We start from the raw sequence: 26,865 nt of genomic DNA on the forward strand, positions 1-26,865 counted from the left end.
ATCCACTAGCAGTGGACTGGTATTGCTATCCAAAATCATTTCAAGCAGTCTCAAGTCTAATGTGGATTTGCAGTGTGGGAGGGAAGGTATAAAGGGCAGGAATTACCAACACAGCTCAACTGGAGGCAGATATCCTCACCCTGTATCTTAATGGGTTGATGAAATAGCTCCTGAACATCATCTGCAGCATGTCCTTCCTATGTTGAAAAGGTTGCCTAGACCATTCTTGCACAAATACACTGTTTTTTCACTGTTCCCATCAGTGGACATGGAACTGAATGCTGGAGAGGGACTCTTTATCAGGGACTATAGTGACAGGACAAGGGGGAATGGGTTCAAAATTAAGTAGGAGAAGTTCAGGATAGATACAAGGAGGAAGCTCTTCCCTGTGAGGGTGCTGAGGCGCTGGCACAGGGTGCCCAGAGAAGCTGTGGCTGCCCCATCCCTGGCAGTGTTCAAGGCCAGGTTGGACACAGGGGTTGGAGCAAGCTGCTCCAGTGGAAGGTGTCCCTGCCCGTGGCAGGGGTTGGAGCTGGAGGAGCCTTAAGGAACCTTCCAACCCAAACCTGTCTGGGATTCTATGAAATGTATCAGTCCTGGTAGTTTTCCCGCTAAAAAAAAAAAAACAACACAAAAATAGTAGGATTTTATAACCAATGGTTCAATTATATCAAGGTCACTCAGCTCAGTGTAACTACAGTAATACAATAGAATTACAGCAATCAGCATTTATAGGAACAAACACGTCATTGTTTTACATGTAAACTATTCTTCCATTAGTTCAAAGTAGCTCGTAAAACCTTTCACTATGGTTAAAATCTGGAGTAATGCTGGGTATCATTCACCCAAAGCTTGTGCTGTAATGCTTATTTCTGTCATTAGCATTTGAAAGGTTTTGTGAAGTAAAGCAGTAGTGATCAAGTGGACTCCCTCGCATCTGCTGTGCCTTTGAAAGATAGCATGTGCCTGCTCAGGAATTAAATTAGGAATTAAATATTGAATCAAGAATACACGTGCAAGGCATTATGGAGCTCTGAATGCTGAACTCACATCCAACATGTCACAGGCATAAACAGAACATGCTACAGTCACCCCCTATCCCGAGCAGAAGATAATTCCTCCAGCATCCCAGTGCAGCATCCCAAAGCCTTAGCCCAGAAGGTGGCTGCCTTCCTCCCCAAAGTGAGGAAGAAGAGGCAAAAGGTGGTCTTAGGAGATAGATGCCCTAAGTGAGCTTTGAATTCTTTCAAAAGCAAAGTAAATCACCAATCACTTTGTTACTGTGGACTGCAAGATGGGCTGGTGGAGATGCTTTTTACACAAGACCACAACTCAAAGGCTGAAAAGATACACTGAGTTTAAGAACGATTATGTGTCTCTTCTGGAAAGGCAAATTGTTTACTCTCTGATGGGAAGATGCAAAGAGGATTATGATGGCAATATCCTTCCTCAGGCAGGTTTTTGGTTGCTTTTTTTTTCTGGCAAGAGAGATCTTTCCTAATAAATAACTGCTCTTTCTTATGAGCTAGCCTTTGTCAGTGACCACAGGACTGCATAGACACAAAATAGATTTTATCTGCCCAAAACAGCTCACAGACATTGACTATCATTTTGTTTTCTTTACTGGGTAAAAGGAGGAAAATGGCTTTTAAATTAGATGTTGAACCACTTCCAGAATGGCAATATAAGATACTGAATCAATCATTCTTCATACAGTTACCTCCTACTCCACAAGCTCCTGCTACCATAAAAAGTGGTTGTTGCCAACTGAGCTGAGTGAATAATTTTCAGTTTCATATTTGTTAGAGGAATTTTTCCTTGTCTTCTTTTACTTGTCCATGAGCAGATTGATTTTCTTGATTTTTTTTTTCCAAAAACATGTGCTGCAATCACTCTGCAAGTAATTCTTGCTGTAAATCATTTTTCAGCAATTGGTTGTGAGAAGTCTTTAAACATTTGTCCGAATTTCATTTGCTCGATAGGAACTTGACTCACATTGTGCCTGTTTCTGTGAATATGACATCAAAAGAGCTAGTTTTGAGTATTCTGCCTGAGAACAATCCTGCTTCTGAACCTAGAAAACACACATAGAAAGCACATTTATTTGGAAATTATTTAAGACTTAGGGCTGCACATTCACTGAGATGCTACACGACATGTAAACTACATGCATCGGTAATTTTCATGCCAATGAGCAGATAGCTTTCCCAGCCCTATTTTACCTGCTTCACAACTTGAATCTGCTCCTCACCAGAGCTTTCTCTCATCCCAATTGATCACAATTTCTGTCTCACAAAACACCCCATGAGAGATGAGGCTTTCAACAGCATATAAAGTGGCAGGGTTCCAAATTACGACTGAAATGATGCACAGGTTCACCATTTAAAAATTACGTGATTCCCAGGAACAATGAAAGGGTTCCCCTGGTTATTGCATCTTAATGAAAAATACAAATTATCCAAACACTAGCTGAAGAGTCTGATCCCAACCCTGCTGCAGTCATAGAATCACAGAATCCCAGACTGGTTTGGGTTGGAAGGGACCTTAAAGCTCCTCCAGCTCCAACCCCTGCCACGGGCAGGGACCCCTTCCACTGGAGCAGCTTGCTCCAAGCCCCTGTGTCCAACCTGGCCTTGAACACTGCCAGGGATGGGGCAGCCACAGCTTCTCTGGGCACCCTGTGCCAGCGCCTCAGCACCCTCACAGGGAAGAGCTTCTGCCTAAGAGCTCATCTCAGTCTCCCCTCTGGCAGATTAAAGCCATTCCCTTTGTCCTCTCCCTGCAGGCCCTTGTCCAGAGCCCCTCTCCAGTTTTCTTCTTGAGCCCCACTCTCAGTCAGTGGCAAGCCTTCCTTCCTCCATTTCCTATATGGAGGAAACTGCCCTTCTCAGACTAAAATACCTTCTCGGGTAAAATACCATCTTTTCAGATAAAAGTGGGAAAGAAGGATTGCACTGTTCAGAGGCATCTGCGTACTTTACCATGTGTGCTCTTAAAAGGTGTTAGAATAACTCTGCAATATTGAAAATGAGGTGGAAGTGCCATCATACACCAGAGTTATAATTTCAAATTCAAGTCTTGCAGTTGGCCTGAAATATTGTGTGTAAAATATAGGCCTTGGCTCTTGTTGGTATGCAGTGGGAATACTTTGCTGGTATTTCAGATAATGTAAACAGTTGCTGCAACTGTCACTCAGACACTTTATGATGTTAAGTAGAAAAAATGGAAATGAAAACATAATGAAATTCATGGATGATGATGTCTGTGATTGTAAGTGGGATGCATATTTGTGTCTCTTCCATTTTTCCTTTGCAGCAGATCCATACTATGAAAACAGGAAAACCTTGAAAAACAGTTTAAAAAAAAAATCAGTATAGATATAATGAAGACTGCAAGTCATGAACAAGTGACATTTTTTCAGAGATGAATTTTGCAAATGGAATTTATATTTTTCTCTCAAACTTCTGAAATGATTTTTAAGTTTGTCAGTGCAGAAAATAATGTACTGTATTAATGTCTTTCAGCTGCATCATAGAATCACAATCACAGACTCTCAGACTAGTTTGGGATGGAAGGGACCTTAAAGCTCACCCAGTTCCAATCCCCTCCCGCGGGCAGGGACACCTTCCACTAGAGCAGCTTGCTCCAAGCTCCATCCAGCCTGGCCTTGAACACTGGGGCAGCCACAGCTTCTCTGGGCACCCTGTGCCAGCGCCCCACCAACTTCACAGGGAAAAGTCATCTGAGATGGACTGAATTTTAACACTTGATGCTCATAAATAACTCTTGGGATAATTTAGTCTGCTACAGAAATAAGTTGATGCTGAGCATCGAAGTTCCCTCAGCCCAACTTTCAAACTAGCAGTTTAGGCTTCTCTACCAAACGGCATTTAAAGCCAACTGCAAGACTTGGATTTGAAATTGTAACTCCACATTCCAAATCCATGCCAGCCACGGGAAGAGGAGAGCCATGGCCACCTTCCCAGCTCCAGGCAATGCTCCTGAGGTGGCTGATGCCAACTGTGAGTGTGCAGCTGTAATGCAGAGCGAAAGCACCGTAAGACATTCAGATGAGGTAATTCTTTTGTGTTAATTTGCATCTCATTTCTGTGAGGTAGCTGTACACAGCCAGCATAGGAACTGAAAATCAATAGAGCCTGATTCGTGCTGCCCTTTCTGAGCAACAATGGGTTTTATGCTCAACTCATAAATCAAGCTCCTGAGGACAAGAAAATTACTATGAACCTGAACAATACCAACGTACACTTGGAAGAGCTCCATACTTCTTCTTCCACCGGGAGCAGAATAGACAGCTCGTAGGTTGTTTCGATATATGCCAAAGTTAAATGTTACAGCTTCAGCAACAGCAAATAAATCCACGTTTCTGTTAAGTTATTCAACCAATGCAGTGCTGTATCCACTCTCTAGAAAGATCTGTGTTTTCCCCTTGGAGTGGGTAATGCTACCTGCATCAGTTTAAAGGCTGGTACTGCCATTTTAGAGACGAGGCACAGCAATTCCCGCATCAAGAGATGTGTGTGGTATTCCTCTTCCTGCTAGACATGAATCTCAACTATAACAGAAACTTTTTAGTTTTACTTACAGTTCATGCTGAATCATGTAAAATGTGACTCGGAAGTGCACTTTTCACCATCAACTGGTATTTTTTCCCAGTGCCTATGTTATGCAACTTCATATTTGTTGTTCTGATACTAACAGAGTTTTAGGGCAAAGAAATGGTGACGTGCTGGCATACAATTTTCTAAACATTTGTAAGAATAGAGATTCTTTCCATGCATTCTTTTACCTGTAATTATTACAGAGACCTACAATGTTATCCATGAGAGGATAGTGTTCAAGGCCAGGCTAGACAGGGCTTTGAGCAAGCTGCTCTAGTGGAAGGTGTCCCTGCCCGTGGCAGAGGGTTGGAACTGGATAAGCTTTAAGGTCCCTTCCAACTCTAACTATGCTGTGACTCTGATTCTATGAACAGCCAGAAACCACAGCAATCATTTAAATAACAGCACTCTGTGCAGGTTCATGCATAGTTTCATACCTGTGGCTCACATCCACCTACAACAGAATGAAACACTTCATTAAACTCCACTGATGGAGTTTAACAGTTTTGCATTTCTGGACCAAGTGATGCAAAATAACACAAAGTACACTGTACACCACATACTCTTACTCTATAGAGCAGGTTTAATCTGTCTAATTATACCACAACTGCCTGGCAAATACCATGTAAATACATTGCAATTGCATGTTCCTGCAGCTTACTTGTTAATTATGCATTGTTACTAACAAGTTCAACAATGAATTATCATAGTGCTTTCAGCATTTCAGTGCTTGCAAAGCTCCTAGGCTGTGTAAGAATGGAATTAATATTATTAAACGCTTGCTTTTCTTGGTTTCCCTTTGGAATGGGGAAACAACCCACCTCTCATGTCCAGAGACCTATTAGCCTATACTTTAAGCAAGTATTTCTTACTGGTACAGCAGAGGTATGCTGCCTTGCAACACAAAGGACACTTTTACCAGTAAGGAAATCTGGACTAATTAACAAAAAAAAACGTAATTTCCATTAATAAATCACTTCTAAATTCCATTTAGTAATACTCCTAAGCAAATACTGTACCTAACATCACTGGCACTTTCACACAATAGAACTCATGCTGTTTTCCTGACCCAATATTTGATCATGCACACGCTAAAAATGAGAGGAAAACCTCATTTCACTGATGTCACTACCAAAACGTCTATTGATTTCAGTGAGGTCAGGGCTCTAACCAGACAGCTTACTTGTAAATGGGTTCTTGAAATAGCTTATATTATGTCAGAAATACATCACCATGTAAGGCCATTTCATAGTCCGTGCTAGCTCTACAAACTGCACTGCAATATTTTAGACAACTTTTATCAGGTATTTTAATAGTATTCAATAAAATATAATTAGCCTATTAACACTGCTCTTCTCCAAAGTGAAGGTTCCCTTTAAGTTATGACTCCATAATGGTTGTTTGGTCAACCATTTACACCAACTTTTAAAACCCATGTTGGATCACCTTGGGTTTTCTTTTAGATTTTTTCCCAGTTTCATTAGTTTCATATTGATTTTCAGCCTGAAAGGTGAGCAAGGAGGTGCATGTGTTAGTCGTTAGGCATTGCAGGTTCAGTATGAGCAGAAACAAAACAGTCAGCTATTGTTAGCTTACACGAGTCTTAACTATGGACTAAAACCCTGCTGACATTGGCCATGCATAAATGCAAATAAAAGTGGTGACCACAGGGCACTGAAGGAACACACTGGGGATGAACCAGACACATGGAGAAGTGGGAGAGGATGGAAGAAAGGAGACAGCAGTGTTGCTTGTGCTGACAGGTAATGCTGCTGCATCTGTGCACAAGACAGGAAAACAAGGTTTTTCTGACAGCGTCTTGAGGATGATCAGGAGCTGATAGCTTTGTGGATGAAATGAAGTCCTGGCCGCAGAAAAAAAATCTGGGATTATCATCTGTTGGAGAGACGAGTCCGTAGTTTCCTAGTGAAAGAGGTGGCTGGGGAGGTGGGTCAAGGAGGGTATGGAGAATGCAAAGAGCAGTAACGAATGTTATGGATGCGAGTTGTAAGATCATCAGAGCCTAGTTCAAAGCTTTATTTTTCAGCTAGGGTAGAAAAGCATGTATCTTAAATGCTATTTCTGTCATGGAGAAATAACTGTCGAGTTTACATCTAATCTGTGTACAGGCTGACCCATAGTGTAACCTCTGCAGAAGGTAAGATCCTGGATGGGAATGACAAAAAAAGCAATATGTGATCAGACTGCTTACAGAATCTGGAAAATAAATCAGTGGGACAAGCTTGGAAGAGACTCTAACTGCCCCCCCCCCCCCGATTTAATGTACTGATCTTGAACAGATAACTCCACTGTCAAAGAATGCCAGAGACATGGGCTCAGGTTCTGGTGTTGAGAGAAGAAAAGTCTGTCCAGGAACGACAGGGGAATTCATGCTTGTGGGAGAGGCTCCTTAATGACCAAGTATGTAGGAAGCAGGGAATGAGAGGCAGGAGCGCTTACTAGGGAGGTAGAGAAAGAATGAGGATGATGTTCCAGTCTGTTTTGAAAGACCAAATAGAACAGAGAGAGTCTGACATACAAAAGTAAGGCTGCATTTTAGCAGGAGAATAGCTGGCAATGCTCATGGTAAGTTTTAAGGTTAAAGACAAGAGTAAGCGAAGGGACAAGAACTGGCTTAAAGAAGTCAAACATAAACCAGGATGGGATGAGATGATTGCAGCAGTGCATGACATGTTGGAGTATTTTATCATCCACCATGCTCTTTAATTGTGTTGTAACACTGGCAGTAATTCTACAAGAAGTACATTCTTCTTGAAGATCCCTGGCTCTTTAGTGGGAAAATAACTTCAGATGCAGAATGACTTGTTGGTTTCAATGAGTTTATTTTTATATGCCATAAACTGGCTGTAAGTAAAAGGGTGCTGTACGTTTCCAGTACTGTAAGACTAGCAGTATAATTGAGGCTCATTAGCCCAAATGCTGAAGCTGACAGTGTCTTTGAAGATGGTATCCTTGTTCCGATGGAATTACCTTCTTCTCCTTCACTCATTTCACTCCCTCCTCAATCCTGTCCTGGAGCCTGAAGAAATGTTTGTAGGTTCTCCTAGAAAAGAGACACCTTTGAAAGACAAAGGGAATGCGAATGATCTTTCTTCACTCCTAGGGTCTGATCTTGTTCTTCCTGAAATCTGCAGCGAGATTCCTGCTATCTTTAGTGGTACCAGCCATGGTGTGACCAGGCCAGATGCAAGCTTGAAGCACTCCCAGTGAAAAAGGCCTAAGCATACTGAACTGGGGAGATAGTAATTAATAACTATTTAGGAAAACATGGTTCCCTTGAAAGGCTAATTATTCTGAGAGTTACCCACTGAAAAAAAAGATCTAATCAATGAGAAAACAAATTAAAAATGAAGAATCTCTCCTAAAAGCAGACAGCAGAACACTACATTCAAGAGGACCGCCACCAATTAAAAAATGTCAACAACTCAAGTGGTAGCAACTTCAAAAGGGAAATCTTGTCCTCATTTTATATGCATTCTTCATGAGCAACATCAAGCAGTGTAACATACTAATAGCTAGTAACACTCAGGATAAAATTCACTAATTTACTAACTGAATAATTTAATGCATATCAAAGGAATGATTTTCTCATCTCATTCTTTTTTTAGATCTAACACTAAGCTGAGTATTATGAAGCAGATGAAACTGCACAGATTACAAGTAATAAAATAGCCATTTTAGAATTGGATTTTTTTTTCTGTTGGATGTCTCTTTTTGGTAGAAGGAATCACATACCCTTTTTTTCTTGTTATAATTCAGATTTTAAAAAACAACAATATGGAAAGTATCTTTGTGGACTTGTGATGTTTTGCTGAAAAGTGTGTTTTGCGGAGACAGATCTGTTATGATGTTACACTTCGGTGGGATGCAGGTAAGACCCTCTCTTGTGAGACTCCCCCCTGCAGCCCTGGTCCAGCTCTGGGACAACAGCACAAGAGGGACGTGGAGCTGTTGGAGAGAGGCCAGAGGAGGCCATGGAGATGCTGCGAGGGCTGGAGCAGCTCTGCTCTGGAGCCAGGCTGAGAGAGCTGGGCTGGGGCAGCCTGGAGAAGAGAAGGCTCCTGAAGGGGAGACCTGAGAGCAGCTCCAGTGCCTGAAGGGGCTGCAGGAAACCTGGAGAGGGGCCTGGGACAAGGGCCTGTAGGGACAGGCCAAGGGGAATGGCTTTAACCTGCCAGAGGGGAGACTGAGATGAGCTCTTAGGCAGAAGCTCTTCCCTGTGAGGGTGCTGAGGCGCTGGCACAGGGTGCCCAGAGAAGCTGTGGCTGCCCCATCCCTGGCAGTGTTCAAGGCCAGGTTGGACACAGGAGCTTGGAGCAAGCTGTTCCAGTCAAGGGGTCCCTGCCCGTGGCAAGGGGGGTGGAACTGGATGAGCTTTAAGGTCCCTTCCAACACAAACCAGTCTGTGGTTCTGTGACTCTAAACTGAAAATGTGGGACTGCAGAGACAGATCTGTCGTCCACCTGCCCCATGGTGAGAGATTGGTTTGATTCCAATGCAGAATAAAAGTCAAATGTTAATTTTTTAATTGCAAAAGAAATTTTCTACACTCCAAAATGCCAGACTAGGTATTGAAAAATGAAGAAAAGCTACATGGCAAGGATATTTTTTGTTTAATGTGATTTTTAGAAGTCTATTTACAGAAGTCGACTAAATTTAAGCAGTGTTTTGCCTTTGCTACTATTGCACACTATGTAGCCCACTACCATCTGCTAAAACACTTCAAGAATAGGTTACCAGTTAAAGTACCAAACAAAAAACCAGCTCTTCCTTTAGTTCGTGTGTCACAGTCAGAAAGCCCAGAGCGGCTCCAAACTGATAGACAGCCACCATTGTTTCAACATCTGTTTGGTGGCAGAGTGAAGCAGAGAGCCCCAGGTTCAACACCAGGTTGATGCTGTTCAGTGTCTTCACTGATGACCTTGATGATAATACAGAATGCAGAAATAGCAGATCTGAAGATGACATCAAATTAGAGTTGCTGACATGCCAAATACTAACATTTGTGGAGGGATCTTCAGGAACTTGGGATCTGACCAAACAGATCAAAATGTATACAGTCCCACATCTTGGGCAGAGTAATGGCATGTACCAGGAGAGGCTGGGAACTGCCTGGCTGAGCAGCAGCCCTGCCAGAGAGGACTTGGAGGTTACAGGGAACGTCAGGTCAAATGGTGTGCCTGTTGTCAATGGGGCAAACTGTACATTGGTCTACTTTTGAAGAAGGGTGTCTGGCAGGTTGAGGAAATGCATTATCCCTGTCTCCTCTGAGCTGGTAATGTCACACCTGGAATACTGTGTTTGGCTTTTGCACACACCCCCCCCCGTCCAGGTCAAGAGGACATTCAGAAATGGGAAGGGAAGGTAGCAGAGGGCTAGTGGGATGGCTAGGAACAGTTAAGATGCTTCAGAAGATCAGGGAGGCTGTGGCTTTTCATTCTGGTGCAGGGGGGGCCTAAGGGGTGATCTAATAGCAAGCTGCAACCATGTGAATGGGAGCTGGAAAGAAGACAGGGTGTCCTGGGTTCCCGAGCTGAAAGTCAAAACACTGCACTGCACCAGCTACCAAGAAGGGGAAAAATGACTGCTACTGCTGAACCCAGGACACAGGGCCAAGCTCTTTGTGACAGATGGCTTAGTAAAGGGTAGTGGCCACACACAGCAGCCTGGGAGGTTCAAACTGGCCATTAGGAAAAACTGCTTCCCCAGGAGGCTCCCACAGTAAGGAAGAGGTTACTCAAAGGGGGCAACCAAGATTTGCCTAGGTAAAATCACAGGAGACCTGCCCCAGTGCTGCTTTGAGTGGAAGGCAGGAGATGATCTCGGGGTCCCTTCTAACCAATATTTCTAGGATGTAACTCAGATTTAAGCCTGTGGCATTATCAAAACCTTACCTAGATTATGTTAACTAATTCGAAGTTCACTCATTACTAAATGACAGAATCCCAGACTGTTTTGTGTCGGAAGGGACATTAAAGCTCATTCAGTTCCAACCCCTCTGCCACAGACAGGGACCCCTTCCACTACAGCACGCTGCTCCAAGTCCTATCCAACGTGGCCTTGAACACTGCCAGGGATGGGGCAGCCACAGCTTCTCTGGGCACCCTGTGCCAGCGCCTCAGCACCCTCACAGGGAAGAGCTTCTGCCTAAGAGCTCATCTCAGTCTCCCCTCTGGCAGGTTAAAGCCATTCCCCTTGGCCTGTCCCTACAGGCCCTTGTCCCAAGCCCCTCTCCAGGTTTCCTGCAGCCCCTTTAGGCACTGGAGCTGCTCTGAGGTCTCTCCTTAAGGAGCCTTCTCTTCTCCAGGCTGACCCAGCCCAGCTCTCTCAGCCTGGCTCTAGAGTAGAGCTGCTCCAGCCCCAGGCAGCATCTCTGTGGCATGTGCACCTTATATGGAGAGAAAACAGACATGAATTTCCTGACTTTCCTTTATACCACCCAACATTTTGCATAGACTTATATTTCCTTTCTAAAATAAACTCCCAATCCTTACAAATTCTGCATATATGCGGCATCAAAGCATTTTGGGGAATTTTTCAGTCCATTTATATGCAGCTCTCTGGTGACAGAGACATGTTGTCAAGCAGTGAAGATGTCCAGCTTCTCCGGACAGTAACTGATGCAGTTCTTCTCTGAAAGTACTGATCACTGGGAAAACTGAGCCCCAAATACCAAAACACCTCTCTCTAATCACCTACTGTTTTGCAGAGGGCAATGGGATCCATCTACTAAGAAGGATCTGAGATTTATTTTTAACTTCGAACTTTCCTATGCATCTTAAAAAAAAAAAGCTGAATAAATCTATTTTCCTTTAGGAGGAGATGAGAAGAGAAAGAAATAGTCTGATACATTTTAGCTTAAGAAGAGAGGCTGTCACAGTGTTGTGTCCCATGCCAAAGAAAATCTTTTCCCCAATACTGTTGGCTGGGCCAACATATTTTCAAGACTTTTTGCACCAAACTGAGAGTTCTCCAACATGATGCTTCTGGGAACTAAGATTACTCTTCCAGTCCTGGGATTCAGGAGTACGGAAGGTAGTCCGCATCACAGTGATATTGCAATGATCACTCTGAAATGGAAAAATATCACACATCAGTGCTTTCATTCTGCAGCTTGAGACATACCTTTGGGAAGTCAGTTTCTGATTACATGTTTGGGCAAATGATGCCTTATCTGCATGCTTTTTTTATGTATCATCTTGATCTGGTAACTTGAATGCCATAACCAGAAATCTTTAATTGTACAGGGTTTTATGTCAGTGTAGTCCAAAACATATTCTTCAAACTATCAGCCCCATGAAGTCTGCTTGAGAAGCTGGAGATGTTCTGTCTCTGTTAGAGTAATCACATAAATTTTATGTAATAATAAGAATCCCCAACTAAGGTAATCTCAGACTCCTGGATATCACATATTTCTGTTTCCTAAAAATAAAACCCACTAAGTACATGAACTGGTACTGTAAACATAAGGGCAAATAAAAGGGTTCCACTGTTGCTGGACTCCTCCTCCCACTTGATTCCAGCAGTCAGCAAAAGTACTTATTCAGGATTAAGTTACAGTAAAGAATTGTTGACCCTGGTGTAACTGAGAGCATAAAGTCAAGTCAATGGGGTTTGCTTCATCTTGCGACATTTCAAATGGAGCCTCCACATTTGTTTGGATCATAATGAAACCATAGAGAAAACAGCTGTTTAAAACCAAAATGCAGTCTATAAAAGCTTCTCCAGAAGTATTTTTTATTGAAATGTTCACAGTTGAGTTATCATTATTTGCTTCTCATTTGGGCTGCATTCTAAATGCTGTATGTTAACAAACTTAGACCATTTAATGCCAAGTGCTTTACACATTTCTCTTATTGAAATTTCATGAAAGAAAGAATCACATTACATAAGTGATGCTAATACAGAAAACAGCCTCTCAGAGAACCTGGGTAAAACCCAGGCACTGCAGTAACCAGTGAAATTCCCACTGATCTCAAATGGAGACAGGATTCTAATCTATAGGTCTTTGCTGCATATGGCTAAGAAAAAATTATCTTGTTACTTATGTATCAAGAAACTTAGATCGTAATGAAGTCTACACTATCATTCATCATTGCCCTTATTAGACAAAATAAAGTGCTACTTCAGAGTGCAATAGTGTCCAGTTTTGAGTATGTGTGTAACTGCTGGAATATGCAGCAGATGCCAGTTTAGATAGGGCTGTAGACAGGGCTAGGCATTTGCTCTAATAATCTGCAGTTTTACTGTAGAATCTGAGCACAGCATTGACTGTACTGAGGTCTGGGAGAAATGTGAACCGTTAGCATTTAGGGCTTAACTGTATTGTGATATGTTCAGTAGTAAGTCATAGGTCATCAGGAGATGGAAAGCGGCATAAAAATTAAGCAGATTTTAAATAACTTTTATTATCATTAATATAAGACCAGGCATAGTGGTTTACCTTTATTTAATTAGGAGACATTTTTCATCTGTGCGAAGCACACTGAAGTGGGCTGGTTCTGTCATTCTCCCTCTTACAGAGTGTTTTTTGCAGCAGTTTTCTGTTCCACAACTCAGCCATGCAGGGCTGTGGGGTTTGATGGTTGATTTCTCTAGCAAAAGGAAAAGATGAATTAGGGCTGCTCTAGGACACCACTGGTCAGGAACAAGACGAGCAGGAGTGGTTTGAGATGGGATTTGCTCTGTAGGACATTATTGTCTTCCAGTTGCAGAAATGGTAGAGTTCTCTGAATGCTGCTCATCAACATCAGTGCAAAGGTATTTTCCTAATTGGTATTTTTTGACAGTTACTAAGATGTTACCTAGTTATCAGCTCATCACGGTCTGGGAACCATTTAGAGAAATGCAGATTTTTATTTACAAGGTGGTTGACCCTAAATAAGTCAGTCTGGTGCTGCTTAAGCAGCTTAAGCAACTGTAAATCAGGATGAGAGCCACACAAACTCTACTTGAGGTGTTCAGATGAAAACAGAGGTATGAAATTGTTTATAATCAGACTTGACAATATAAATTCAATGTGAGATAGGCTTAACTGTTTTAAAAATAAAACTTCAGATTCTTTCCAATAGCTCCAGTCCTTAAGCTATTCAATCCTGCAGTGCCTATCCCGTGCCTGACTTTCTGATTTGGTTCTAAGATTACTATTAATAGATCAGAAGTGAGGGAAGAAAGAAGTCAAATAAAGAAGTGAAAATACCTCATTCTGCAAGCCCCCGTGTTTGTTTATTTGCATTCTTTATTTTGGAGAAGCATCTTCAGAAGTTGAGTTTTCTGGTGGGGATGAATCTTTCCCTTTGGTGACTCTGGACCATCCATCGCTCGCTGCCTCCCCCCAGTCCCGGCTGGGGTTGCTAAGCGACATGTTCTTCTCTTCTGTACTTTAGCAGAGAGGAACAGATCAAAGACACCCACAGTCCTGAATTATTTTATAAATTGATTTAAAGAGACACTCTCCCGCGCTGTATTATGTAGGGGGAGATCAAAAGTTGCTCTATATACTGAGAGTACCTGGAGGATTAAACTGACGTCTTCTGGAAAATAAGAATGTTCTCATTACTGAGAATTATGCAATATTTACCTTTTTCTTTTTCTTTCTTTTCCAGAACCAGACTATGAATTCATGCTAAGTAACGTTTCTATAGTTTTATGGCAATCAAGACATTGAACAGGGCCAGGCTGCATGTTTGTATGACTTTCAGCAGTAAGGTTTTCTGACCGCGAGTGAGGAGCTTGCTGGTTTTTAACTCTTTTCATCTCTTGCAAAAGAAGGAGTCACGTTACTCAAAAACTTATCATTCTCTAAACTTTCAATACTTTCTTGACTTACAGTGAAGACAAGAAAGTCACAGGGTAAATTCAAGTGGTATCTCTTTAAAAGAACAAATGAAGGTAAGAAAGTAATCTGTGTACATCAGGCAAAAAACCCTAAGACACCAGGATCCTTGGTCCTTTCTGAAATGAATGAAAATCAAATGAAGGATCTTTAATAACAAAACCTGGGAATACATGAGTTTAAATGTTACCTCTCAAAGACAGCATGTAGCTGGCCTCAGCTCAGGTCTGCTAATCTGTGCACACTGGGAGATCAGTCGGTGCGCACTGGCAATTCAGGAGAGCGTTTGCTGAAACAGGAAAGGGAGAACTTAATTGCCCTTGGAACTCCTCAGTTTCAAACACTGTCAACATTGTAAAAGGAAAACTCCCACCACTTAGTAACAAAGTGCAAGAAATTGTCAAGCCTTCCATTTCCCAACACACCATTGCTGCCCAGCCTGAAGGAAAAGGAGAGGCACCTTAATAACATGCTTAGAGCAGTGCCCAAGCGAGACCCAGCCTTTATGTGATAAGCAGAAGTCCCAGCTCAAACAGCTGCAAAAAAAGCACCCTGACACCTGCACACAGAATCCTTCCCATAGGCAAACCTCATTTTGTCCCAGCTACCTCATCTGCACAACCAAATGTCTCCTCTAACGCAGCTGTGGGGCCTTGCTCACACAAACAGATGCATCCCATGGGTTCAGGATCACTGTCTTCGGGTATAAAGCATGCCCGGGTGCAGCGCAGAGCTCACTCCTCGCTCCCATCCTGTGCCTGCAATCCCACATAGACTTGAGAGGAGATTAGTGAAACCTAATGCACTCTGGGGCTGTAAAGGGATAATCTCACATAAATCTTCACCAAAAAAAAATCAGTGTTAGCATTTATTTACATGCCTTTTACTTTCAGTGAGAAACCAAACCTCCTTTCTCCTGCATCAGTAAAGGTCTCGTCAGAATTCTAACTGCTTAGCTTTGGCACTTAAAATCCACTGTACTGCAGTTAACCTCTCTTCTTATGAAAGCATATTTTAGAAAAGGCCTTTGGCAGCTTTTCCATTCATTACTAGATACCTGTTACATGGGCAAGATGAGGGTGCTGGGGCCCTGGCAAAGGTTGCCCGGAGAAGCTGTGGCTGCCCCATCCCTGGCAGTGCTCAAGGCCAGGTTGGACACAGGGGCTTGAAGCAACCTGCTCTAGTGGAAGGTGTCCCTGCCCGTGGCAGGGGTTGGGACTGGATGAGCTTTAAGGTCCTTTCCAAACCAAATCATTCCATGATTCTGTAAAATGTGTTCTTTATTCTCACTGATAGAGCATTTTATGTACAAATACCTTGACCACTGCTATGTTGTCAGTGATTAGCAGATCCAGTGTGTTTTGGCTGAATTTCTGAAGGGGAAAACTGTGATTTGCACTCTAAATATTTTTTCTGGAGAATGGATTCCTCAACAGACTATGGGCATCTTGTACAAAATACAAGTAAACATTCAGAAAGGAATTTAATGCTTCTGGGCAGGTATCAAATCACCAGCCATGGAAACCAAAATCCCCGGGACTGCACCACTGTTCCACTAAAATATTAACTAAACATTTTAGTTAATATTTATTACAGTATTTTATTAGTATTGGTAGAATTTTGGTTAATGAATGTAGTTATTTTGAATTGCTGCTCCTCTTATTTCTGGAATGCTGCAAAACATCTTCTGCAGCTGGATCACGGGTACGAGCAGTCAGGGCAGAGGTTTGGGCCTATGAACAAGGGATGATGCTTGTGGTAAGTGGGAGGCCATTGAAAGACATTGAGAACATTAATAATGTCACTTTATAGAATCATAGCACCATGGAATGGTTTAGGTTGAAGGGACCTTAAAGCTCATCCAGCTCCAACCTCTGCCATGGGCAGGGACCCCTTCCACTGGAGCAGCTTGCTCCAAGCCCTTGTGTCCAACCTGGCCTTGAACACTGCCAGGGATGGGGCAGCCACAGCTTCTCTGGGCACCCTGTGCCAGCACCTCAGCACCCTCACAGGGAAGAGCTTCTGCCTAAGAGCTCATCTCAGTCTCCCCTCTGGCAGGTTAAAGCCATTCCCCATTGTCCTAACACTACAATCCCTCATGAGGAATCCATCTTCAGCATCTGATGTACCTACAGTGCTTTGCCTGCTTAAAGCACCACAACGTAACAGTAATCAGTGATCTGGATGTTTCTGAAATGATCAGCAGTGTCAGTTGAATTGTCATTAAAATACAATTAACAGCCCTCTGAACTGAGTGCTGTAGTTCACAACAGCCTAATTGGTGGCTCATGGGCCACATCTGGACAACAGGAGGATTGTGTCTGCTCTTCCTCTTCTCTAACTGCACCAGCTCAAGGAGCACCTCCTCCCAGGAGTGCAGCTGTGCCCACAAGGACAGACACGCAGAGCCATTCTGTGACTGGAAAGGCACAAAGTGTCCCTTGTGTCCAGCCCACTGTGCTAAAAGCCTGGATTTTGTAAGCTCGCTTCATCCTGCGTGCAGACTGGGGCAGGCACAGCCCCACAACTTCATAATTTGCAATTCAAATCAATTTCTCTTTTTTTTTTTTTTTTACTTGGCTTTCAGAGTACAGCTTTGTGCAGCAAGAGTTTAGTCATGAAATAAGGGCAGCCCATGGTAAGACAAGTTAACTGGGCTGCCTACAGCTATGGGTGATGCGCTGGTAGACCATGCGCTGGTGTATGTTTGGGTAAGAGAAAGAATTTAGTTACTGCAGCAGACTGAAAGTGAAGGTATGGCTTGGATGGTGCTCCGAAACCTGGCATCTATATCTCCCATTTAGGCAGCTAAATCTATCACTTATGTGCTTTAGCTACCTGTGTTAACTGCATAAATGCCGAAAAAAAAAGACATGTTTTTAAGATGTTAGAAAGATAAATAGCTGCCTCTGAAATGGCCACAGTACAGATTTTTAGCTCCTATGTGCTCTTCGAATGATACCACTTACAAATGCATCGTATTTGGTGTTGTGTCTAGCTGTAGTAATGTATTAGTATCTGTCTGTAACACAACTGATGCTCCTGAAAAAAAAGCACCATAGAATATACTTTAAATACTGCCTTTTTGTATGTCTTACACAACTCTTCATTAATACCCAGAGAACAGCATGCCACTGTTCCAGGTTTTTGATGAACCAGTCCTCCTGCTCTCCACCAGCTCCTCTTGCCTGCTTCCTAATGCCTTTCTTATTTATGTTTTTACTTTTGCAAACTCCAATTTAGAACCGAAAATGTTCACACTTTTGTTTCTTAAATATAATGAAGGGTAGCAAATGGACCTGATGTAATCTGCATACTGTGTGCCCCAGCTAAGTATCCACTGCTCTGAAAGCGCTGCTTGTTCTCTGAAAGGAAGAATTCTTTCAGGCAGCGGCACTTGCCCCCTCCTCTATGAGGCTGCTTTTCCCTTACACTCCCAGGATTCACTGCCAGTCATTTTTTGCCCTAAAAGTTTGCTGGAGCAACATCCCCATTTACCCCATGTCTGTACAGGGCCAAGCTCCGAATGGGTTGGCTTTAAGGTCCCTTCCAACCCAAACCATTCCGTGGTTTGGTTGGAACTTTATGATTCTAAAAGATGTGTGTATAAGCAGGAAATTCTTCCCTGTGAGGGTGCTGAGGCGCTGGCACAGGGTGCCCAGAGAAGCTGTGGCTGCCCTATCCCTGGCAGCATTCGAGACCAGGTTGGACACAGGGGCTTGACGCAAGCTGCTCTAGTGGGAAGTGTCCCTGCCCATAGCAGGGTTGGAACTGGATGAGCTGTAAGGTCCTTTCAACCCAAATCAGCCTGTGATCCTACGTCCCATCTACAAGATTTTGGTGTTGGCCTGGCATGTTTTGCTAGTATTTGTATGGCCTAAAGAAATTATTTGGAAAGCAGCAGATGCCTTTGGGAAATATCGAAAGAGGAATAAAATAGACTGAAAGAGAATATCAACTGGTCAACTGGCCCAACAAGAGACAAAAAAATGCAACTCTAAAGTGATTGCCAACAAGCGGGCTTGTAATGCCCGCTCAGGAAGAACACGCAGCTCCTTGTACGCTTTCATTCTGCAGTCCCCATTCACACAAAGTGTTCATGCAAAGAACATAAACTGCTGCCCATTCAAATATAATACAGTTCCTAAATCTGCTTTTTTCAAAACCACAAAATACGCTGTCTCAGGAGGAACAAGAGACCAAGTACTAGAAAATGGGATGTGGGGTTTGTTATAGCCACAACTTTAAGAGGTGCTCCAGGGGAAATGTAAGTAAACGTTAATGATAGCAAACTAACAGCCCACTGGATAACCGACAACCCACCAAAACACAGGCCAACAACTGGAACAGGAGAAATTATTACAAGTACCTCACAGCAAAATTAAGATGCCAAGGGAAATTCCCAAGTACTAAAAAGACACTGGAAAAAGAGTCTTTGCTCCACCACTGGTGTCATTGCTGGGCTTCTGCCCCAGTGTCACCTATTTGGATTAACCTCCACTTCACAGAATCATAGAATCATTGAATAGCTAGGGTTAGAAAGGACCTTAAGATCATCCAGTTCCAAACCCCTTGTCATGGGCAGGGATGCCTCACCCTAGACCCATCCAAGACAATACCTCACCCAAGACTGTCCGACCTGGCCTTGAACACTGCCAGGGATGGAGCACTTAACCACTTCTTTGGGTGGCCTGTGTCAGGGCCTCACCACCCTCACAGTAAAGACAGGAAGTAGTTAGAGACAGCATACAGAAAACAGTCCTGAATATGCAAGAACTCAGGTGTATTTAGAAATTTTGGGAAAGACTGACTGGTCTCAAATGACTTATCTGAGGGCCTGAAATGTGAGAAAATCTCTGAAGAACTGATCAAAAATCGGTAGCAATTTATCTTGATAGTAAACACGGATGCATGAAATAAAGCAGCTTACCACAAAACGGCTTTTGACTAAGAGTGGAAAATGTAATCAGGAAGAGCATGCTTTGGGTAATTCTACATTCTGTTGAGGTAAATAAAAAAGTAAATGCCAGTAGGAGGGAGAAAAAAACCAAACTTCTGTACAGTCAACACTGGGCACGTATTTGCATGAGGCAAGTGCAAGGAGAGCAGACTTCCTGAGTGCCAGAATAGCAGCCAGCAGCCCTCTCTTGGATAGGCAAAGAAGTAGGATTTACTCTCAACTCTCACAAAACATTAAAGGTCCATTAGGCCAGCTGGTAAAGGAGACTGAAAAGACCAAAAACATCAGTGGACCGCAGTTTCAAGGGACTCCAGTGGACACTGGCAGAGGGTGCCCAGATAAGTTGTGGCTGCCTCATCCCTGGCAGTGTTCAAGGCCAATCTGGAAAGGGCTTGGAGCAAGCTGCTCTAGTGGAAGGTGTCCCTACATGTGGCAGGGGTTGGATGAGCTTTAAGGTTTCTTCCAACCCAAACCAGTCTGGGATTCTGAGATTCTTGTACATCTCTTACTGTCTTCACTAACCATCTTCAGATTCAAACCAGTGGCTTAAGCTAAAAGAAACAAAGAGCTTGAGAAAGGCACAAATTCTACATGGCCAGTGCAAGAACAGCACTAAACAGCAGATTAAGATTCCTCAAGGCAATCCATCACCAAAGTTCCTGGTGGCCAGCGGGAAAGTGCAGAATATCTTCCTCCATAGCACCAGCCTCCTGCAGAAGGTCCATGCTGTAGCAGAGTAGATATATACAAGTCAACAGAAAAGGCTTAATACCAGCAAAAAAATGCAAGTCATATTCACCAGGTATCGCTGCAACTATTTCTTACAATTTTCAAGTAAGTTGAAGTGTTAGTGTGGGGGAATGTTTGATGGGTGAGAACAGAGCAGCTGAAACTAAAAATTTCAGCAAAGTCTTCTTTGTAGACAGAATGCTTTACAAAAGAAACCATGAAAATTCGTATTAACCAATTTTTGCTGGAGGAACAATGTAAGAAAAAATGAACTGCTAGCAATAAATCTAAGCTGAGCAGTCACCTATGGGTTCTGCAACCTTATGTCTTGCAGAAAGCTGGAAACAAAAGAAGTTCCAGAAATAAGAGTGAAACTCCTTGAAGAACGGATGCTGACGGAGACTGATAAGCATTTGCATGACTCGGGTGTCTCCCAAAGGAACATTTTATTGTCCTAAAAGGAAAATGTTATGCCATAGGTATCACAGATATTTGAAAAAAGTTACTGTATGCTAAAGCAAGACGGAGTTTGTAGGTATTTTGGAAAGCTGAGAGATACCTGAACGTGGAAATTCTTCAGCTGTATAAAGTTTGGGTGATTTATATAGTTTAATTGCAGCAACCAAACGTACAAGAGAGGGGGATGTCTCACCCGATACTAAGTGCTATGATACAAAATCAGAGCAAGACTACAACAAGTGACAGATTTTGTCCCCACAATTTTTTTGCACTTCAAATTTCTTCTATTTTGGTAACTATTTTAGCCTGAGTGGCAGGCATGCCTACAGCTGTGAGCTAACAAATGAAAGGAAATCACTTGTGATAACTTACATCTTGAGGATAAAGGTAAGTCAACCTGCAGAAGTGTCCCAGTATAATTTTCCTGGTTTTATATAAATCACATGAAGATTCTGCAAGCTTCTGTAAGCAAAATGTTTAATAAGTAGGTATGCAAGCGACACAGCCTGAGAGAACCAAGGGTCAGTTTTACTGCTGTGTGCTATCTACCCCCACTACAGTCAAATGTTCTAGATGACAGGGAATGGAAATAATAGCTAACAGCAGAATTATGTTGTAACAGCAGAATCAGGGAGGTTTATTTGCAAATGTCCGTATTTAAATGTAGTACTGAAATAATATAAAACTTATTTCACTTTGAGCACTGAAATAACAATGCAGAAAAGTACATTGCCCACAGGACCATTTGCAGATCTGATGGTGAAAAGGAGGACTGGGAGTTTTGCACCTACAGCAGCAAGAACTGTGAAGTTCTGGGACAGTAGCTCCACAGTGAGACACACCAGAGTGAGAAAGAATGAGAAATATGAAGGGAAATCATGTAAGACAAGTGTTTTCCACAGTTAATATATGTATCCATTCCCAGGCAAATGTACCTACCAAGGTTACCATGGCTAGCCCATTCAACAGCTTATATCCATATTCATCTCACAGTGGGACCAAGTTTCATTAATAGAGGAATCGAGACTAAAATGATAACATTCATCTCCACATTCTTGCCCTGACATGGTTATTCATTATAAGTTCTTCCTAATGACTGTTCAGTTCCTTCCTTCTAGGGAGCCACTCCTAATTCTCTTCTATTCAAGTTGGATAATGACTCACTGACTTTAATATTAATCCTTATTAACCCTTCCTGCGCACAATCAACATCTGCTAACAGTGCAACATGCAGTGTCTCACTGCTGAGACAGCAAGGTCCTCACTGCCTTTTCCTCCACTGCACCATTTTCTTACAGGCAGAAAACCTAGAGATTCCTGTAGGTTTCCTGCAGCTGGCAGATGAAAAAATACCTTGTCTTCATACCTGTGGTGAAAGGCTCTTTAAGTCTTAGTCTACCTCTTTCCCAGTTTAATTTTGTTTTCCAAAACCTACACTTCTTTTCCATCGCTTTCTTGTCTGGCCAAAGTTTTAGTTGCATCAAGACAGCTATTTGTTATCAAGCAACTTCCTGAAGCACCTTGCTTCCCTGTCTGTTTAACTCCCTCCTCTCATGGAGGAGAGGAAGGGTCCTGTTTGTGGATGGGCACACGAGCCTGGCAACTTTCAGTTCTGCTGTGTCTGCCCAGCACCATGGGAAGTGTTAGGCTGCTAGGAGCCAGGTTTCTAGTGGCAGATGCTTTTGTCTTTCCTTCTTAATTAACAACAAAACAAACCTAACAAAATAAGTAAACTTAGGAGATATTTTATACCTTATAAGCCATTGCTAAGGCGACTGAACCTAAATATCCTGTGAGACAATTAATGACTCAAGTATTGAATTCTCCTTCAATCAGCTATTTCTCGATTCTTAAGACTAATTAGAATGGCCTGTCTGGTTTCTGATCAAACCTTGTACTGTTTGGTAGAGTGCTGAACACATGTAGGCAAGTCTGACAACCTGCACTTCATGTATGCTGGCACTTGTTCTTTTGACCAAATCTTGGCATGTTTTGGTATCTTTGGAATTCTGAAGTTTTTTCTCCTTGATCCTCTTTCCTTCTAGTAGCACCATTGGTCTGCTACCATGTTTTGTGTGTCTCAAAGTGTTCTACAGCATTTTATTATTTTGATGTTATCATAATGTGTCTGCTCTTACAGGAAAAGTAAGAAAGTCCAAGGGAAAAATAGTTTGGAAAGAGATCAGGCTACTTACTTGGGAAACCACACTCTCAGATCATGACAAAAATAGATTTCTAGGAAGAAATGTGTATTTCTCATTGACTATTACCATAGCTTTTACAGTAGTCTTTATTTTACCATCCTTCTGCTGTACCAGACGGTCTTGGATACAAACATCCAGGGAGTGGCCCGGCACTAGTGCTTCACTGTCTGTAAGGGAACCAGCCCACTCCCTGAGAAACAGCTATTCCCCAGTGGTAATACTGTAGGTGCCAATCCTGCCTGCCTGTAATCTCATAAATATTACATTCCCTCCACCCCAGTCAATACAGTATTAATGCAAATATACAATACGTGCAGCTTGACATTTTCTTCATATCTGCAAGGCACAGAATGAAGGTGCTGTGTTATTATTCTAAGGCAAAAGGCCATCAAAATCCCAGACAGGTTTGTGTTGGAAGGGACCTGGCCTTGAACACTGCCAGGGATGGGGCAGCCACAGCTTCTCTGGGCACCCTGTGCCAGCGCCTCAGCACCCTCACAGGGAAGAGCTTCTGCCTAAGAGCGCATCTCAGTCTCCCCTCTGGCAGGTTAAAGCCATTCCCCTTGGCCTGTCCCTACAGGCCCTTGTCCCAAGCCCCTCTCCAGCTTTCCTGCAGCCCCTTTAGGCACTGGAGCTGCTCTCAGGTCTCCCCTTCAGGTGCCTTCTCCAGGCGGAACCAGCCCACCTGGAAGTTTTACCGGCAGCTATAAATACACAGTTGCGGGCGAGGTGAGAAGAGCCTGTAATTATTATTTGTAAGTAACGGCCAAGCTGCCGTTCTCTCGGAGGGGAAGGCTCTGTGGCCCGGCAGAGCGCTCAGGCGGTCCGAGGCCGGAGGGGCGGGAACTCTACAGCACCCCGCGTCCGGGCCCAACCGAGCTGTAAACGGTAGCGCGGCCACCGCTCGCCGTGGTCCAGGCCTGACAGAAGACCTCGGCCAGCGAGCAACAGGGTCCCGGGACGCGGCTTTCCCGGCGCCGGCCCACCATGGCGGCGGCCACTCTGCCCCGGCCCGGGCCCTAGAGCAGCAGAGCCGAGGGGGGACGCCGCTGCTCGAGGACCCGCGGCGTGGCCCGGCGGGTCTCCGGAGGCAGGGCCGGGATGGCGCATGGCGATGCCCCAGCCAAGCCCCACTCACCGGACCCGTCCCGAGCGGCCTCCCACCTCCCCCGGCACCCCCTCCCCTTTCCCGCCACCCGCTTCCGCCCGCGCTCCCGCGCATGCCCCGGTTATGCAACGGCCGCGGCGGGCGGGCCGCGCCACAGCCGCAGGGCAGGGCAGGACCGCGGGGGGCCGCGAGGGCGGCGGGCCCCGGGACGGCGGCGGGGCGGCGCTGGGGGCGCGCTCCCGCCCCCCTCCCGCCCTCCGCCGGCGGCCGCGCGCGTACCCCGCGCCATCTGTGAGTGGCAGCGGCGACCGCCGCCAAGTCCCGCCCGTTCCGCTCTCCCTGCCGCAGGCGGCGGCGGCGGCGGGTTGGCTTCCTGCGCGCGGTGCCGCTCCCCCTCCCCCCGGCAGTCGGAGCCGCAGCAGCCCGGATCCCCGAGCCATGGCTCTGTGAGAGCAGCACATGGCGGCCGCGGCAGCCATGAGCCCCCCACTAATCCATACAACTCCCCCCTGAACAGCCACCGACGGCAGCCAGCGCTCCCACCCGGCTCCACCGCTCCCACCGCCCACCCGCAACTACAGCCGCCACCGCGCCGCCCGGCCCGAGCCCAGACCCCGCCGCCGCCGCTGCTGCTGCCGCCGCCGGGCTCCCGCTCGCCCGCTCGCCGCCGCCGCCGCCCGGTCCTCACCATGGGAGTGCAGGGTTTCCAGGACTACATCGAGAAGCACTGCCCCAGCGCCGTCGTGCCCGTCGAGCTGCAGAAGCTGGCGCGGGGCAGCCTTGTGGGTGGGGGCCGCCAGCGGCCCCCCCAGACCCCGCTGCGCCTCCTCATCGACGCCGACAACTGCCTGCACCGGCTCTACGGCGGCTTCTACACGGACTGGGTGAGCGGCGGGCAGTGGAACCACATGCTGGGCTACCTGGCGGCCCTGGCCAAGGCCTGCTTCAACGGCAACATCGAGCTCTTCGTCTTCTTCAACGGCGCCCTGGAGAAGGCCCGGCTGCACGAGTGGGTGAAGCGCCAGGGCAACGAGCGCCAGACGGCGCAGCAGATCGTCAGCCACGTCCAGAACAAGGGCACCCCGCCGCCCAAGGTCTGGTTCCTGCCGCCCGTCTGCATGGCGCACTGCATCCGCCTGGCCCTCATCCGCTTCCACATCAAGGTGAGGAAGAGAGGGGCCTTCCCTTCCTTCCCCCCCCTCCCCGGGGCCACCAGCGCCCCCTCCCCGCCGCTCCCCTGCGCTAAGATGGCAGCGGGGCTGCCCGGGGCCGGCAGCGGAGGGGGGGGGGGGCGCACCCCGCCTCTCCCCTCAGCGCCTCAAAATGTCGTCGAGGCCCAAGTTTCGGCGGCTTCAATCCATGGGGAATTTCGCTCTTTCAACGGCGCTGACGGTCGCCCCGTCGACCCGCGCAGGCCGAAGCCTGCGCGGGTCGACGGGGCGACCGTCAGCGCCCAGGGCCTCCCGAATTCCCTCTTTCAGTGAAGCCAGGCCCAGCAGCAGGGAGGCTTTTTTGCCTCCATGTTCTTTCGGGGCCGCCGCTCCTTTGACTCAAAATGTCCCTTTTTGCCCATGGCTCCCTCCGCCTGGGCTGGGACTTTGGTATCACTTGTATCACACTCTCGATTGCCCGGTGGTCGAATTAATTACTAAGACGAAAGAGGGGGGAAGAAAGAAATAAGAATCCGTTTAGTTATTACGCGTGGAGAGGATCTGCAACAAGTTCCCTGCTGAGGCAAGGAAAGGTTTAAACTTGCGGCGAAGGTGCAAGTGGCTCACTCCAGAATACAGAGTTTCGTGTTTATGGAGGTTTCCTCGGCCTTGCTCTAATGTATTGACAGGCTTTTGATCAACTGTGGAATAATTCATTCCTTGCTCCGTAACGGCGAACGCTGCCTGCGAGGTCGGGATCTGACAGCTCTTCATTTAAAGTTCTTATTTTCGGGGGAACCTCTGCTTTCTGGGAACACAACACCTCAGGCAGGAGCTGGGGTCTGGGGTGATCTTGCACCGACACCCCAGCCACGATTTCAGAGGTTGCAGGGTATTAATGTGTTGTCTGTTCCTGTACAGCATTTGTGATTTACGGTGGTTTCTGTTAAGCCCAGCAGTTGTGCGGATTGAAACCCAAGGCGATAGAAAAACAAGCTCTGGGATGAAGCGGCAATTTTAGAGAGTTGCTCGCTCGTTTTCCCGAGAGGGAGAGAAGAGCAGCGGGACTGGAGTGCGTACTCATAAGCTTTATTATCATAAATTACTTTATCTGTGTAGGAAAATACCATAGAACCTTCAGAGCTGCGGGCTCGATTGCGAGCAGCCGCTTGACATTATCTGGCTTTTGTACTGCACTTGTGGCAGATTGGAAACGCTCCGGCCAGGTTGCAGACCTAGGGTAAAGATGACTCCCTTGGAGTTCACCCAAAAGGTGGCTTTGTGTGAAGTTTCCCCTAGTTCTGCTAGCGGGGCGGGAATTGCTGTTGTTCCCTCTTGGCCCCCTGCTCGCTTGGCCTGCCTCATTCGTAGAGAACCTTCCCTTCGGCTGCCTGGTTGGGGGGCCAGTGGAAGCCAGCCCGGGCTGGCAGCGCGTGTCCAGCCCGTTCAGCAGTGGAAGTCCCGGCCCCAGTAGCCTAATCTCTGGTATGGCTGGGGGCACTGGGCCGCGCAAAGCGCGTGTGGAACAGACTGGAAGCAGAGGTTACGCTTGTTCTTTAGCTATGCTGAGCACAATGGCTTGGGCTTGGTACTGGGTTAACGTGAAGGGGTGGTTGTAGTTGTCTGTTGTAGTAATTGTGTTTTCCTGGTCAGTGTAGAAGCAAAACCCAGTATGGGTTTTGGGTATGAATGATGGTGGGAATTTGAGTGGTAGCAGAAACACCCTCTCATTTGAACTTTTGTTTTGTAGCTAGGAAATACTTTTATTCTTTATCAACA

At 45.4% G+C, this 26,865-nt stretch overlaps 1 protein-coding gene and 1 long non-coding RNA gene across 6 annotated transcripts in view; one reads left to right on the forward strand and one right to left on the reverse strand.

Annotated features, from left to right (window-relative positions):
* Positions 1-640: 640 nt before the first annotated feature.
* LOC134164155 (uncharacterized) lies at positions 641-24,752 on the reverse strand. Of its 4 annotated transcripts, XR_009965020.1 has the most exons (6): positions 24,624-24,690; positions 14,849-14,914; positions 14,666-14,764; positions 13,840-14,398; positions 13,084-13,234; positions 11,725-11,972 (listed from the first exon to the last, which is right to left on the reverse strand). It is a non-coding gene; the product is annotated as an uncharacterized LOC134164155 (long non-coding RNA). The 4 variants fall into 4 exon arrangements; XR_009965021.1 differs by lacking the exon at positions 14,849-14,914 and having other exon boundaries at positions 11,730-11,972; positions 13,840-14,020; positions 24,624-24,752; XR_009965018.1 differs by lacking the exons at positions 14,666-14,764; positions 14,849-14,914; positions 24,624-24,690 and adding an exon at positions 641-2,074 and having other exon boundaries at positions 11,766-11,972; positions 13,840-14,659.
* Positions 24,244-26,865, forward strand: part of FAM120A (family with sequence similarity 120 member A) — a 55,153-nt gene continuing 52,531 nt past the window's right edge. The window contains exon 1 of one of the 2 annotated variants that reach the window (XM_062619583.1): positions 24,244-25,098. In XM_062619583.1, coding sequence (XP_062475567.1) covers positions 24,625-25,098 — 474 coding nt within the window. In that variant the 5' untranslated portion in view covers positions 24,244-24,624. The remainder of the gene's footprint in view (positions 25,099-26,865) is intronic. The other variant, XM_062619582.1, reaches the window with a different exon arrangement.

The sequence above is a fragment of the Pezoporus occidentalis genome, unplaced genomic scaffold, assembly GCF_034315485.1.
Source record: "Pezoporus occidentalis ecotype Australia unplaced genomic scaffold, CSIRO_AGI_Poc_V1 ctg212, whole genome shotgun sequence".
Lineage (NCBI taxonomy): Eukaryota > Metazoa > Chordata > Aves > Psittaciformes > Psittacidae > Pezoporus > Pezoporus occidentalis.